Raw genomic sequence first — 17,613 nt, 5'->3', positions numbered from 1 at the left:
TGCAGTGAAGAAATTGTGTCGCAATGTTCTTATGTGATGTGATCTCAACCTTTGTAGGGGGGCCTAGTCTTGGGTGAATTATAAACATAATACTGATATCATTTGGATCATCATCATCGTTTAACGTCCGCTTTCCATGCTAGCATGGGTTGGACGGTTCAACCGGGGATCTGGGAAGCCAGAAGGCTGCACCAGGCTCCAGTCTTATCTGGCAATGTTTCTACAGCTGGATGCCCTTCCTAACGCCAACCACTCCGTGAGTGTAGTGGGTGCTTTTTACATGCCACCTGCACAGGTGCCAGGCGAGGCTGGAAATGGCCATGGTCGGATTGGTGCGTTTTACGTGCCACCGGCACGGAAGCCAGTCAAGGCGGCTTGGATATTGGTGGAATATTTTCCACATGGTGCAAATAATGTATCGCTCATGGTGGCATTGCAGAGAATAGAGTTTCAGCTGTATAAGTTGAGCCCAATAATCAATTCCATCATACCATTTATTTTTTTGTGATTGATCTTTGTGCTTCTTTGATCCTCATTATGTCTTGTTTTTTGTAGGGAGACCACAGTGGGCAGCAGTATTCGAGGTGGGGCCTAGAAAATGTGGAGAAGAGAAGGATGGTGGTTTCATGATCCTTAGATTGAAAAGTTCTGAGGATCCATGGGCACATTCTGTGGGCAACATCGACTTTTTTGTTGATGTGCACTCCCCAGCTAAGGTTGCTGTCAACAGCTACACCTAAGTCTCTGATATTATCTGACGGTTCAAGTAGGTCTCCCGACGGTAGTGTATATGGTTGTTTGAGTGTACCCTCTTTTCCAAAGTGGATTAGCTCAAATTTTTCTTCATTTAACTGCATATTGTTTTTTGTGCCCACTGAGTTACTGCGCATAGGTCCGATTGAAGCATTGTTCGATCATATGCTCCCTTAATGACTTTCTGGAGCTTAGAGTCATCTGCAAATATTTTTATGGTGCTATGTTCAATGGAATCTGCAATGTCATTGATATAGACAATAAAAAGAAGTGGATCCAGCACAGTACCCTGCTGAACTCCACTGGTGACTTTTGCTGGTCTTGAGTGGATGCTATCAACAACAACATGCTGGATCCTGTTTGTTAGGAAATACCCGATCCATTGAAGTAACTTTCCAACAACTCCAGCGTTGGATAGTTTTTTTAACAGTATATTGTGGTTGACTCTATCAAAGGCCTTACTGAAATCAAGGTATGTGACATCAGCATTGGAGCCCTCACTTAGTGCATTTAAGATGTCATCAAAGTGGTGGAGGAGCTGTGTTAGATAGTCCCTCTCACCACAAAAGCCATAATGGTTGCAGTTTAGGAGATGATTTTGTTCTAGGAAGGTTGTTATTCTTGATCTCAGCACTCTCTCAAATATTTTGATAATATGTGGGGTGAGTGAGATTAGATGGTAGTTTACAGGGAGTCATTTATTCCCCTTTTTAAAGATAGGAATGACTGACTGGGAGAGAAGGTTTTGAGGGATAAAACCGGCATCAAGTAATTTCTTCCAGAGATTTGCAAGAGGAGCTGTAAGCTGCTATCTGCATTCCTTCAGCACTCTAGCAGGGAACCTGTCCGGACCCACTGCTGAATCAGGTTTGATGTCTTTTATTGTTGCTAGGATGTCAGTAGCATCAAAAGTTATGTCGGAAAGGACATGTTGAGGATTCAAAGAAGCAAAGCTTCTTGAGTCAACCGAATCAGGGTCACTGAAAACAGAGCAGTAATGACTTTGCAGAATCTCAGCCATGTCTTTGGCATCACTGTGAAGGATGCCATTTCCGTCAATCAGTGGGCCAATAGAGGAAACAGTGGTCCTATGTGTTTTTGCAAAGGAATAAAAAAAACCTTAGGATTATTCTTGATGTTTTTAATAGCTGAGGTTTCCTCTGCAGACCTTTGGTCATTTATGAGGATCTCATACAGTCCTGCAGTTGTTGCTTCCTTGATTCCAAGGTTGTTAACATTCTCGATTGGGGCTGCTGCTAATGGTGGGATTTTAGAGTATTGATTTTTTGGTTTATTCTTTTTATTCTCCTGGTGAGTGCTTTTCTCTGTTTTGGAATTCTGCATCTGCTGTTATTTATGAGTTGTGGGTGTGTGTTTTGAGCATATGTGGGTGACTATGTCCTCAAATAGTGGCCATGCGTTTGTGTTTGTTGTGGTATTGAAGGAAGCAAGGTTGAAGGACCAATCCACTTGCGATAAGCCTTGTGATCACACTCCAGTTTGATTTCTGTATATTCATATTATCAAATGGGTGCACTGGAGTTAGTGACTTATGCCAAGATTTATGAAGATTGAGGTTACAGAGTACTATGTCATGATCAGAGAGGAGGGTTCTTTCCACTATGATGTTATGAATAGTGTTAGCATGGTTGCTTAGCATTAATTCGAAGACACTTTGGTTATTTCTGGTTGGTTCATGGACAAATTGTGACAGGAAAAAAATTATCCATAAATTTGTGAAGTAATTTCACTGCTGCTTTGTCTGAGCTTGAGGTGAAGGTTCTTGATCTAACGATATTAGTGGACTAGTATACAGATGATAGGTTGAAGTCGCCCATCATCAGAATATTTCCTGGGTTACATTGCAGGAGGAAAGATTTGATCTTCTCGAGACACTTTTGGAAATAGTGTTAGGGTGTTTGTGGGGGCCTGTAGAGCCCAACCACAGACAGGTCTTTACCCTATTTGTGTACAGAGACTGATTTACAGTAGCCGTTAGAGAAAATATCCTTGGCATTTGTGCTGAAAGAATAATAGAGGAAAACAGCAATCCCACCCGTTCTTCGACTTGTCCTGTCAGTGCAAATGGCAGTGAAATCTTTGATTTTCAATTCAGCCTCTAAATGACGGTCATTTAGGTGGGTCTCCGTTAGGACAAAGAAAGGGTTTGGATGTGAGTGTGCTACAATCCATCCCTCAATGTAGAGTATTTTCCATTTTTGAGCCTTGATGGCTGGGTTCATACCTTGGGCATTAAGACAGCAGCTTTGTTATGTTTCTTCGGGATCTGCTCATCATGTTTGCTGTTGTTGTTGCTATTCAGTGGCCGTAGCAAGGGTGTTTTTCACTTTGGGTTGGTAGTAGAGCTTGAACACTTCTCTGAATTTCTTTCAACAGATTCAACATGGCTAAAAAAGAAGCTTGGTTTTCTTGAGTCACTGCAGTTGTTGCACTGCTGGATGTGGTCACAAATAATTTTATTATTTCATTTGTTTTATCAGCTTAGTTTTCTTAGTTCCCCAGTTTATATGGGGGAAAGGAACCATTTTTGCCGTAGTAGATGATACGGTTATTGTGGTGATTGGACTTTGTGGAGTTGGGATAAGGGGAAGGTTTAGTGTGGTTTCACCTGCTGGTGGGGGGGCACTCACAGTATTACCACTTTTCTTAGTGCCACTCTATTTACTAATGGAGCGTCTAGTTCCTGGTAGGTGGGTAAAAGAACAGCTTTGTTGCAAACATATTCTCTTGTGAAGAGAATAGCGGCAGCTATTGAGATTCCATTTTGTTTGTGTAAGAGGAGTGTGATGTGGTTGTCTGTTCATGGATGTTCCATAGTGGATGCATCTAGTTCCTGGGAGGTGAGTGAACAGACAGTTTTGTCACAAACACATCGTCTCATGGAAGAAATAATGGCAGATATTTGGGTTCTGTTTTATTTGTGAGGGTGGGATATGTGGTAATTGTTTGTTTACGGAAGAATTAGAGGTGAATGGTTCTGGGAATGGTGTGGTAAGGGTTGTTTCTGGTGAGCTTGGTTGGGCTGAGATGTTAGTCATCCTATTGCTGGGTTGTAACGGTAATGGTAAAGGTTGTGGTGGTGGAGACAGTAGTAGGAGCTGATGATGACGATGGTGACGGCGACGACGTTGGCATCGATAATAATGGTGGTGGTAACGATGGTGATGGCAGTGATGTTGCTTGTGGTGATGATGATGGTGATGGCAGTGGTATTCGTGATGGTAGTGATGTTGCTAGTGATGGTTATTAGGAATTGTTTGTCATGGTAGTCATGGAGTGAACAGATTTTGGATTTTGGTATGTGGGCATTAGTAGGTTGAACAGTTAACAAGTCAATAGCAGTAGGTTGTTTACATTTAGTAGAATTGGTGAATATTAAGTGGAGTATTATAAGATGCTCCTTAACGAGGTGGTAGGATTTTGAAATATGCTTTAATTTAGATTCCACTTGTTTTACTGTTTGATTGTCAAAAAGTGAGACAATTTTAGAAGCAACATAACTTGTGTGTTGGTCTTTTTTATGAATGGTCAAGCCAGATGTTGAGTAGAATACTAATTTCATTCTCTGTCCAGTGGAGCTTCTTTTGGGCCTGACTGGCCCTCGTGCTGGTGGCACATAAAAAGCACCCACTACATTCTAACAGTGTTTAGCATTAGGAAAGACATCCAGCTGTAGAAACTTTGCCAGATCAGATTGAGGCTTGGTGTAGCCTCCTGGCTCGCAAGCCCTCAGTCAAGCCGTCCAACACATGCCAGCATGGAAGTGGACATTCAACGATGCGAGATGAGAAAGTGAAAGATGTATGTACGTGTATATGAAATGGACATGTGTGTGTGTGTGTGTGTGTGTGTGTGCATGCATGTGTGTGTTAGAGAGAGAGAAAGAAAAAAGACAGAGAGACAGAGTGAGTGAGTGAAGGTGTCATGATGATTGATGTCTTTTAAGGTACACACACATACAGGAAATGTGAGGTCATCGTATAAAATTTTTACGATAGTTGATTTAAGGAAAGGATTATGTTAAATTTTTTAAATGCAAATATGTGAATGGAAATTAAGTTTAGTTTGTAGCCAAATTAGTATTGAATCTTTTGGTACCCCATACATCAAAATCTGTAACTCAGGTGGAAAAGGAGGTAAGTGTTGGAGAAGCAAATGATTATTAAAACAGGGAAGAGAGAGAGACCAGAGTTAGGCTGGTCAAGGACAAGACATTAGGGAGAAAGATATTCTTTTGGGATTTTGGGTAATATAATTTAATGAAACAGTAAATGCTGATAATAGTGAAATAGAACTGAAAAATCTTAGAATTTTTGGTCAGCCAATCTGTGACAAAATTAGGGAACTAAGTGACGATGTGACAACATTGAATAAATGAATAAGTGACGATAGTAAATGATGCTATATGCCCCTCTATTTCGTCAAAAGCTTTGTGTAATACGTCTCTAAATCTCTGTCCATTTACAGAATCCTTAACCTTCCAGACCCTTCTCCTCCATGCTGATCATCTTCTGGGCATCCATTTAGCCCTGATCCTGAAGTCATTAACTACCAGTCTATGTTGTGGGATACATTCTTCACCTAGGAAGGTTTTGGCATTTATAAGTTGCCATCTTTCTCGTTTCCTGGCTGGGATGTAGTCAGTTTGACTAGTGTGTCTGCCAGATCGGTAGGTGACTAGGTGGCTGGCAGGTTTCCTGAAGTTAGTATTGCAAACCATAAAACCATTTGCATCTCAGAACTCCAGCAGCCTGGTTCCCTCCTCGTTGTGGAAACCAAAACCATAGCCTCCATGTACGCCATGGAAACCCCCTGCATGTTGTCCAGCATGTCCATTGAAATCACCAGCCATAAAGGGAAGGTCCCGGTCATTCGTCAACGAGGTAGTCTGCAAGAGGGTGTCTTTCTGTTCATCAGGTAGCCCTGACTGAGGAGCATAAGCTGAGATAATGGTTGCTAATCCATGTTGCAGCACTAATCTAATCTTCAGTATTCTATCACAGACTCTGACTACCTTGATTACCTTATCAACCCATTTCTCTGCAAGAACTATACCCATACCCCCGAACCTGTCAGTGTTTCCAGCCCAGAAAAATCTTGTACCTGTGTGCTTTGCCTGTGAGAAATGTAGCAGAACCTCCTCTCTACCTTACTTCTTGGATGCAGCACAAATCTACATGTCTCTGCTTGAGCATCTCAACAATCTCACCAAACCTTCCTTTCAGTGTGCCAACATTGAATGTGCCAACCCTGTGGGTATGGGAGGGGTGGCCTGAGAGACACAGGGATGGGGGACAGCAGCGTCATGTACCTGGAAAGAAAGCTTGCATTTGGCAGAACTCATGTATGTGCAATAACCTTCAACCTGCATACACCACACCATCATTTTTATGTGCTACATGATCACTACCTTACATCGGAGATGAACACTAAGTAGGGATGGGGGAAACATTAAGCCTTAGAAGTGTTCATGGGAGAGACATTCGATAGAGGTCAGAGGATAGGGACTTCCGGTACAGTTGGTGGAGGTGGTGGGAGGGCGGGTGCAGCACGAAACAGCAAAAACTCAGGCTGCCGGTGTCAGAGAATATTATGGTAATAATGAGATAGTATTGGGCATTTGAAATTCTTAACTAGAGCTCTAACCAACAGTTTTTGGTCAGGCAATCTGTGACAAATTTAGATAGAGGAATGAATAAGTGACGATAATAAAGGAATGTGAAAGAGAGGGAGAATGAGAGAGAATTGGATTGAGTGAAGGGATCTTGGCAAGACTTCCTTTTGTACCCCACAAAAAACTTCCCTTTATTTTCTTTTTCTACAGAAGCCCCTGTTTTGGGTACAGAGATTAGAAATCTGAAAAAAGATCAGCGAAAATAGGCATTTCAAAATATCAATAACCCCACCACCACCATCCCTCAATTTCTTCATCTTTGACTTTTTTCAAAATTTGTTTTTTTTTTTTGCAAAATATGAGGCAAAATACAGAGATTATGATTCTGAAAAAAATTCCCAATTGAAAAACGAAAATTACTCTCGCCATCTCCTTGCAGTCTACGGCATAAACACAAAGTTTTGAAACCCTTTTCACCATTTCGCATGCGTTGACTGTGATGCTAAAAGTGAAACTTTGGAAGTGGTGATGGTTGGGTGACATGGGGAAAAGTATTTCGGAAATTTTTTTTTTAATTTTCGATTTTAAAATGTGGACGACTCAATTTTGTTCATTTCTCTTCATGATTTCCAAATAACTTTTTAAGTACTTTTATATATTTGTTTTGCTAGATTCTTGATGTGAAATGTGTTGAAACAGATATTGTTGTATTTGGGGATGCTTATTTTGCCAGTTTAGCCAATAAAAACACACGCACTATATATTTGGTGTTAATTTACTTCAGCTTTATTTTATATTAATTGTATTTCAGCCAGAGTTCTTTTGTCACACTTCTGTGACCTCATCAGTGGTCCTTTGCTTTCTTCTTTCTTATTTGTGTGTCTCTCCTTACTAACGGTCAGCCATTTTGTATTTTGTATTCCTATTGTATGTGTCTTTATTTGCGCATGCGTATACCCCTATGTGTGTCTATGTTCAGTAAGTGTATGTGGGGGTGGGGGAGAAAGTGCCTGTATTATCCGTATCCCCTGTTTATACACGTTCATTTAATTTGTTTTTATTTTTTTGTGTTCATGTGTTTATACCTACTTTTTTTCCATCCTTTTTTTGTGTATAATTTAATTCAAATTATTTTGTTAATGTATATAGTTAATTTCATTTGTTTATCTGTGTATTGTATTATATTTAGTTCATATTTATAACTGTTTATGCGGATCTTATTCTGTCATATGTTGTATTGTGTTGGGGGTGTGTGCTAGAACTTCTATGTTGTTGAGTGAGCCCCCATGTTCCTGCTCAGCATGCTGGCAGCTCTTTTCTTCCTTAAGTTCTCTCCAATGTTTATTTATTCGCTCTCCTATGCTTCATGCCGTTTCCCCTACGTATGTCGTTGTCTTGTTACTGCATCGTCCCTCTGTACATCTTATACTATAGACTACATTTCTGGCTTTACAATTTGTTTGTGGGCTAAATCTACAAACAGTACAGTTCCTATCAGTACAGAGGGGTTCTACTAAAAGGGTAGGTTCTACTGATTAGGGATTTGATAGGGTTGCCTGGCCTTTCAACAAACTTAATCCTTAGCTTAAGTTTGTCTAGAGCCCTTCTAGAGCAGTACACCAGTTCACCTCTAGTGGTGGTGTTGACGAACATGACACTCTGGTATTTGTGGCTATCATACCAAGAGCTGGCCTTCCCTATTTTCTTCTTAGTCCTTTCAATGGTGTTCCATGACTTGCTCCTATAGAGTGGGCAAATCCCATTCCTATCATCACATATGATAGTTTCAAATTTCCTCATGGCTCCTTTGTATACTCTGATCCTTTCTTTATGGCTGTAACCTGAGAACTGCATGCGGTGAATGAAATGTTGTATGTGTGTCTTTAATTCTGTCGGGTTGCACATGTGGGACACATTTTGCATTATTCTGATGTGGTCTGCCATCAAAATATTAAATTTGGCATTGTCCGCGATAGCTGAGTTCTGGTGGATCAAGTATTTGGAGGATATAGGTTTGGCATAGTGTGAATGAAGGACTTGGGTTTTATTATTTTCAGTTTCCAGGCAGAGTTCTGTATCTAGTACTGGTAGTCTATGGTTAGAGATTTTAGTAGGGTAGTGACCTTAATACTCTGGTGGATGGAGTTGGTTATTTGCTAGATACTCCCAATAGTATTAGTTTCTATTTCTATTTCAAGAGTACTCTCTTGTGGGGGTGCCCTTACCACTATGTTGATATCATCAACATAGCAAGAGTACATGTTCACGAGTATGGAGTTTTGTGTCAGATGTTCCTTAAGCCTTCTGTCCCACCATACCATGAAAAGGTTGGCCACATCACCGGCGATACTAACGCCAATGGCTGCCCCCTCGTCCTGGGCATATATTTTGTTGTTAAACTTAAATGTGTAGACTTTGAGGGTAACTCTTATACTAGCTCCTAGTGCATGTGCAATAATTTTCTTTACCTGATAATCATTTGCGGGGGTCTGTATGGCTCTGGTCACTCTGATCCATCTGCTCCATCTCTCTATAGGGGTCTTCCTAGCCATAGAAGTAATTCTTCAAGCAGTCTATTCATATACTAGAAATAACAGCCAAATCTCACACAAACTCTTTTCCACACATTTTTTAGTAAATTTTTTTACATATGCTATTCATATGGCCTAGAAGTCGATTATATTGGAATTTTTTCGGAGAAAGCTATTTGTAGGGGTGGGGATGAGTTTTGACAAAAATCCCAAACTGGTTGGATATGTTTCTTGGCGATAAAATTTCAGAGAAATTTCCCATGGTAAAAAGAGGTATTATATATACTGTATGGCAAAAAGTTTTTATTTTTTATGCAACTGAAAGTGTTGGAAATTTCCAAAGTGTTTTATTTTTTTTCTACAAAATGAAACTTGAAAGAACATTTACAAAAAATATGAGTCTTTCCTGGATCTTGAATATTTTTAAACGTACAGCATGGAAGATGAAACTGTGTTTACAGAGATAATGAATTAGATAGAATAATGAAATGAACTTATAAGGTAATTATGGTATGTGCTGAAAAAGAGAGGTTTAGATGTGCTCAGTTGAAAAACAAGATTGCTTGTCTGAATATCTGAATTTCTACTCTTGTTGGTGAGGTCTTAAAATGAGTAAATTTAAAACAATATTCATCCATTGTAATTAACAGAAATTAATTAGGATATTATGTCTTTGCTTGAGTGATGATAAATTAATTGTTTACTTCTAACAGAAATTTGAAGAATATTTCCAAGGAAACACAACAGGTAGTTCAGCTGCATCATCAGGTAAATACTTTCTTTTTATTTATCTTAAATTTTATTTAGGAAAAAACAAGTGTCTCTTTTCATCATCATCGTCATCGTCACCATCTTCGTTATCATCACCACTGTCGTCATCATCATCATCATCATTATTCAGAAGGTGAGCTGGTAGAATCATTAGCATGTTGGGCATTTTGTCTGTCCTAACGTTCTGAGTTCAAATTCCACCTTTCATCCTTTCAGGGACAATGAAATAAGTACCAGTTACACACTGGGGTCAGTGTAATCAAGAATCCCCTCCTCCAAAACTTCAGGCCTTGTGAGTTTAATAAAAAAGAGTATTATTATTATTATTGAGTGAGAGAGCAATGCATGCCAACAAAGTGACCGTGGGGTACAAATATACAAAGTCCAGTATACCCATCATGACTACCCGTCTGATAAGGGTACACCAGGCACATGCATCACGACCAGTGGTATGAGCAGAATATATGCTGCAGCCCATCTTTCATACCAAGACAAAACAATGTACATGATAACACTTCTAATCAGTTAAGATCAGAAGCCACAAGAGCCACTGCCTGGTACTGCTTTATTATTATTATTATTATTATCATTATTATTCAGTAGTATATTTTTTATATCGTGCTTTCACTTCACTACCGAGCGCAGCTCTGTGTGCCTTGGGTTTGTGCTGTGATTTGTTGTGATGCTCTGATGGTTATTGTATGGAAAGTGTTCTGCGTAGGATGTGTGCAGTGCCTAGTAGTGCAATTTTCTGTATGTTATATGTGTTTGTAAGTCCTGGTGTTATTGTTGTTATTATTATTATTATTATTATTGAGTGAGAGAGCAGTGCATGCCATCAAAGTGACACTGGGGTAAAATATACGAAGCCCAATATACCCATCATGACTACCCGTCTGATAAAGGTACACCAGGCACATGCATCACAACCATATGTGCGCGACATGGTGATCTCATATCAAGATAAACAGCACATGACCTTGCAGGTGGGGCCCAGTTAGAATTTTCTTCAAGTTGAGTAGCCCATCCCGCTCAAACGGTCCCTGAATAAGGGTTGTTTAAGGATGTTGAAAGAACCACCCATGTTTCCAGAGGTGAACTATTCAAACCCCAAAGAATCCCTCTCAACACATGGCTATGATGCTCCCCCACTACTTCTGCTCGTGATCAGAGATGCACATATCGTCAGCCACTAAGGGACATGCTCAACTGGGTAAGGTCAAACAACTGACAAGCAAATCTGTGGTATTGAGCAGAATATTTGCTGTAACCCATCTTTTATACCAAGACAAAACAATATACATGATAACACTTCCAATCAGTTAAGATCAGAAGCCATGAGAGCCACTGCCTGGTACTGCATCAGGGCATTTATTATTATTATTATTATTATTATTATTATTATTATTATTATTTTTATTATTATTAATATCATCATCATCATCATCTTCTTCTTCTTCTTCTTCTTCTTCTTCTTCTTCTTCTTCTTCTTCTTCTTCTTCTTCTTCTTCTTCTTCTTCTTCTTCTTCTTCTTCTTTCAATTTCATTTCCATTCCTTGCCAAGTGTCTTCCCAACATCTAGGACAAAAAAGTTCACTTTGTACATGTGGTAGGCCATTAAAATAAACACACCATTTACAAAGTCATATAAAAAAAGGGGAAAGAAGAAAAAAAAAAGTAAACAAGGAAAATAAAAGGAAAAAGGAAATAAAATTCACAGTGGCAATTCTCTTCTCAGTGTCTGTGATGTGGCAGTTAAAACAATCTTAACAAAAATTTTAAAAATAAACAAAGAAAATAAAGGGAAAAAAGGAAATAAAATTCACAGTGGCAATTCTCTTCTCAGTGTCTGTGATGTGGCAGTTAAAACAATCTTAACAGAAATTTTAAAAATAAACAAAGAAAATAAAGGGAAAAAAGAAAGAAAATTCACAGCAACGATGCTCTTCTCAATACGTGAGACCAGTTACCAGTTAAGACAATCTTTTGCACTTCCTGCATGGATGGTAATCCAGGGATCGTTCTTAAATAATTTTCAGTTCCTGTTTTGATCATTCCAAGTGCTCCTACAATCACTGGTATTGTAGACATCTTGAGATGCCACATCTTTTTGATTTCAATCAGCAGATCTTTATATTTTCTGAGTTTATCAAATTCTTTTGCTGAGACATCATAGTCACAAAGTACGCTCACGTCAATCAATAAACAGACTTTATTGTTTTGGTCTTTCACAACAATTTCTGGTTTATTAGCTTTGATGGTCACATCTGTACATACTGGGAAGTCCCAAAGAATCGTTACATTTTCTCCCTCTCTAACAGCCTCAGAGTGGTGCTTGTACCATTTGTCAGCACTTTTCATTTTATAATGCCAACACATTATCCAAAGTAGATATTGGCCAACACTGTTGTGTCTTGATCTCTACTCTACAGGTGGTAAAAACCTTGGATCAAGAGATTAGGTGGTCCACTGTTTCAATCCCATCCTTGCAGTATTAGCACTTTGGGTCTACACAATTTTTCATCACATTGTCTTGATAGTTCCAGGTCAATAATCTCTGCTCTTGGGCAGCCAAGATAAAGCCTTCACTCTCTGCCTTTAGCCCTGAGCTTTGTAGCCACTGATGGGTGTGCTTCTGGTCTACATCAGCCTGTTTGCTATGGGCCACATATTTGCCATGCTGGGGTTTTTGTTCCCACCCATCATCCAATTGTTCAAATGCATTTTGCTTTCCTATTGGTTTCACCTTCTTTGCAACTAGAGTTGTTGCACTTCCCTCATGCTGTTCAATTTATGTATAAACTCACTTGAACATTTTTTGCTCTCCTTCATTACAGAAGGAAGCTTCTTGTCTTTCATGCTTTTCAATGAGATTTAGCATCCATTTATTAGATGTTTCACGATATTTGGCCAGTCCAGTTGTGATGGTTTTGTAGGAGATTTCAAATCGAACCAAGCCTTGACCTCCTTGAGCTCTGGGTAGGTAAAGACGATCTGCATCGGCCTTTGGGTGGTGCATCTTTTTGCTTATTGATTTTCCTGTCAGTGTTCCTTATCTTGACTGTGTCAACATCCAACTCCATTGAATGTGAGGTCTTCAGTTTCCCTTTCTGGAAAGTGACCTTAGCAGATTTATCAAGACCAAATTTCATCCCAATCATCATCATTATCATCATCATCAAGATCGTTTAACGTCTGTTTTCCAAGCTAGCATGGGTTGGATGGTTCGATCAGGGTCTGGGAAGCCTGGAGGCTGCACTAGGCTCCAGTCTGATCTGGTAGTGTTTCTACAAATGAATGCCCTTCTTATGCCAACCACTCTGTGAGTGTAGTGAGTGCTTTTTATGTGCCACCAGTACAGGAGCCAGGGGAGGCTGGCAACGCCCACGATCGGTTGGTGCTTTTTATGTGCCACCAACATGAGTATCACAACTACAATTTCCATTTGATTTTTATTTTGATGTTGATGTACTTGACTCAATAGGTCTCCTCAAGCACAGCAGGTCACCCTACGATCTAAGGTAAACACAGCAGGCTGTCCTGCGAGCCATGAACTCACTTCATTTGTCAGGACTTCACTGTCACAGCATATCTCCAGAGGTCTTGGTCTTTCGTCACTGCCTCTGTGAGGCCCAACGTTCAAAGGTCATGCCGGACTACCTCATCCCATGTCTTCCTGGGTCTACCCCTTCCCCTGATACCTTCAACTGTTTGGGAGTGGCACTTCTTCACACATCTCTCCTCATCCATCCTTAGTACATGACCATACCAGCGCAAACTTCTCTCTTGCACGCCACATCCGATGCTTCTTATGTCCAACATTTCTCTCAGGGCACTTACACTCTGTCGTGTATGCGCAATGACATTACACATCCAGCAGATCATGCTAGCTTCATTTCTTTTGAGCCTATGCATATCATCCACTGTCACAGCCCATGTTTCACTGCTGTGAAGAATGGCATTTTGCACACTTGCATCATACAATCTACCTTTCACTCTGAGAGAGAGACCCTTTGTCACCAGTAGTGGTAGAAGCTTTCTAAACTTTGCCCAGACTATTCTTATTCTAGTGGTAACACTCTCTGAGCATCCACCCCCACTACTAACTTGGTCACGTTGGTCACGGAAATTATCAACTACTTCTAGTTTCTCCCACTGGAGGTATGATGGAATCTGTTTTCTGAGTATCTGTGGTGTCTATTGCTCCTGTGCATCTGCTGCACACGAAACCTATCTTCTCGGTTAACCTTCCTTTGATGTTGCTACACCTCTTATGCATCCATAGCTTACACTGGGTACATCTTAAGGAGTTTCTACCCACACCTTTTCTACAGATCAAGCAGGGCCACCTACCTGAAGGGGTGTTTGATGTGTTCACCTTCCTACTTACTAGAACTTTGGTTTTTGCAATGTAGACTCTAAGGCCCTTCAATTCTAAACCTTGCTTCCACACCTGAAATTTCTTCTCTTGTTCTGATAGTGATTCTGCTACAAGGGCTAGGTCATCAGCATAGTGGAGCTCCCAGGCGCAACCTGTCTTGAATTCCTGTTATTGCCTGGAGGACTATGATGAATAAAAGGGGACTGAGGGCTGATACTTGGTGAACCCTACTTCTACCCGTAATTCTTCACTATATTCATTGCCAGCCCTAACCTTACCAACAACATCTCTGGTTAAGGCGTGTACAGCCCTTATTAACCATTCGTCAATCTCCAGTTTCCACATCACCTACCGGATAAGGGATCGGGGGACCCTGTCAAAGGCTTTCTCCAAGTCCCCGAAAGCTAAGTTGAGGGGTTTATCTTTAGCTAGGTATTTCTCCTGCAGTTGTCAAACCAGGAATATGGCATCAGTGGTGCTTCTGCCTGGAACAAAACCGAACTGTATCTCATCTAAGCAGACTCTCACCCTAATGAGATGGGATATGATCCCCTCTATCACCTTCATCACCTGATCCAGCAGTTTGATACCCCTGTAGTTATTTCTATCTAAAGCATCACTTTCACCTTTATAGAAGTTGACTATGGTGCTGTTACACCAGTCATTGGGTATGACTCCGTTATGAACTACCTGGTTTACAATGCGGGTGACTTGGCCATAGCCCACACCACCAGATGTTTTAAGTCTCTCAGTGATTCCTAATAGGCTAGGGTCTTTTCCTGGCTTCATACCCTTAATTGCTTTATCTACATGGGAGCTGTCTATTCGGATAGCTGGTCCCTCTACTGGGTCAACATTTGGCAGGCTTTCCTCCTCCCTTCATTCTCCACATTCAGCAGCCTTTCATAATAGCATTTCCAAGCTTCTTTCTTTTGAAAATCATTAAAAGCAAGTGCACCATCATCCATTCAGACACATTTCTCTCCTGTGACATCACAATTTTCTCTCACATACTGTCTTGCAATCTGAAATACTTCAGTTCTTTGGTCCTCACGTTGCTTGACATTAACGAACTTCTTCTTTACCGCTTCACTCTTGGCTATGTATACCTGCTGCCCAGCCTCCCTTTTGGCTACCTGGTACAGTTCCCTGCTACCCACATCCCTCCAGGTTTTCCAGGCCTGTTTCTTTGATCTGATGGCTTTGTCTACTGTACTATTCTACCACTACGTAACTCTGGGTCTGGAAGGGACTTTGCACCATCCTCAGACTTGGTCTGTAGCACTCAGTAAGCTGTCCTGTAGGAATTTCCTGCTACCTTCTATGTCCGATGTCTGTAGCTCCACCTTCCTCTCTTCAAATTTCTTGATGAAGATGTCCCTAAATCTCTGACCATGTGAAGGTTTCTTTAGCCTTCAAATCCTTCTTTTTGGGATTGGTCTGCTTCTTGGTATCCTTCTGGCCTTGAACCTAAAGTCACTAAGGACTAGCCTATGCTGTGGGGTACATTCTTCACCCGGGAGGGTCTTTGTATATAAGAGCAACCCTGTGTCCCGCTATCTGGTGATGATGAAATCAATCTGGCTAGCAGAGTCACCTGATTGATAGGTTATCAGGTGGCTGTCTGGCTTCCTAAAGTTAGTGTTGCAGATTAAAAGGTTACATGCATCACAGAACTCCAGTAGTCTAGTTCCCTCATCGTTCCGAGCACCAATAACATGGCCCCCATGTACGCCAGTGAACATAACAGATTCCCGCCCAACATACCCATTAAAATCTCCAACCACAAAGATGAGGTCTTTGCCACTCGTCTTTGAGGTAGCCTGTAGAAGGGTATCATAAAAATGGTCCTTCTGAGCATTTAGTAGTGCCACTTGCGGGGGCGTAGGCAGAGATGATTGTAGCTGTGCTGTTCTGCAGGACTAGCCTGAGCTTAAGCACTCTATCGCATACCCTAACAACCTCTATGACTTTATCCACCCATTCATCCACAAGGAGTATGCCTATACCCCCTACACCATCCATGTTACCTTGCCAGAAGACTTTATACCTATGTGCCTTGCCTGTGAGGACCCTAGCTGAAGCTCCTCTCCATCTTTCCTCTTGTATGCAGCATACATCAAAGTGTCTTTCTAGCATCTCTACAATCTCACTAGACCTACCTTTCAGTGTACCAACATTGACAGTGCCAACTCTGAAAACTGGGAAGGGAATGTGGGGTTAGGTTTGGGGAGGAGGGATGTTATTGTCATCACTAAATGCTTTCACATTATGTAGCAGTCCTTCAAGCTCAGTATCGTCTTTGCCACAGAGTTTTAAGTCATCCATATAAAATAGATGACTTGTTTTCTTGTCACCAATTTTATATCCATACCCTATTCTGTTGAATTCATTTGTAAGGGGTATTAGGGCTATGCAGAAAATTGAAGGTGAAAGTGAGTCGCCTTGGAAAATTCCACAGTTGATATTAATAATTTTTTGTGGTCAGTACTCCATCAGAGTTGTATAATTGGAGATTTGTATTTCACACTGAATATTGTGCTTCAGAAAATTTGAAATCACAGAAGAAATTAAGAAGCAATTTCAAGATCCATGAATGCTGTATGCTGTCAAAGACCACTGTGTAATCAATTCATGCAGCACTGAGATTTCTGGGTTTGTTATGACAGTTCTCAAGGATCATGTGATTGATTAAGAGTTCATCTTTGCATCCATATGAGCCTCATCAGCCCCCATTTTTGTTCAGTGGGGGAAAATATTGTTTTGTTTCCTTAATTTGTATGCGTTCTCCACAAGGATGGATGTTAAAATTTTATATGTGTTAGAGAGACATGTTATGAGCCAATAGTTTTGGGGAAATTTGGCTTTCTTATTCTTCTTGAATAACCAATCGGTATTTTCATAGGATCACTCATAATTTCATTCAATGCCTGAACTTAATTTTCATGTGCACATGGGAGTGATGCGAGCCAGAAATTTGGCACCCTGTCATTACCAGGGGATTTCCACATATGAACCTTTGTGAGCACTATCCTCAGCTTTGCTATTGTGATGTCTTACCATGCTTGTTCTGGTAAGTTTTGGTAGGATCCTTCTGTATGTCTAACCCAGTCTTTATTTCCATGCATCACTCCAGATATTTTTCTAAAAGTTCCAACTTCTTCCATGGGAGTGGAGTCTGGAATGGTTTTCCCTATTTCTCAGTAGAATGTTTTTGCATTGGATGAAAACAGCTTATTTTGCTTTTCAGGAGAAAAACTAAGGCTTTCAGAAGTTATAATGAAGGTTCAATTTAAATAATTAGTTTACGAAATTACAAAGATTATTTCAAAGATAGTATGGAAATTTTTAGCCATATCCAAAATACCGACTACCAGCTTTTTCTAAATACATAAAACTGTACATCACTTCAAACAATATATGCATATACATACATACATATATGTGTGTGTGTGTGTGTGTGTATATATATATATACATGCATGTATATAAATTAAGAAATGGAGTTAAACGCAGGTGTTATTCAAATCTTTTTACTTCTG

At 40.3% G+C, this 17,613-nt stretch overlaps 1 protein-coding gene across 7 annotated transcripts in view; it reads left to right on the top strand.

Annotated features, from left to right (window-relative positions):
- LOC115209556 (protein mono-ADP-ribosyltransferase PARP15) overlaps window positions 1-17,613 on the top strand; it is a 199,333-nt gene that overhangs the window by 177,332 nt on the left and 4,388 nt on the right. For all 7 annotated transcript variants that reach the window (XM_029778023.2, XM_036508643.1, XM_029778002.2 and 4 more), the window contains one exon: window positions 9,633-9,687. In XM_029778023.2, coding sequence (XP_029633883.1) covers window positions 9,633-9,687 — 55 coding nt within the window. The remainder of the gene's footprint in view (window positions 1-9,632; window positions 9,688-17,613) is intronic.

This window comes from Octopus sinensis, linkage group LG1 (genome assembly GCF_006345805.1).
Source record: "Octopus sinensis linkage group LG1, ASM634580v1, whole genome shotgun sequence".
NCBI lineage: Eukaryota > Metazoa > Mollusca > Cephalopoda > Octopoda > Octopodidae > Octopus > Octopus sinensis.
Note: the sequence above shows the minus strand (reverse complement) of the source record. Positions and strands in the feature narration are given on the sequence as shown.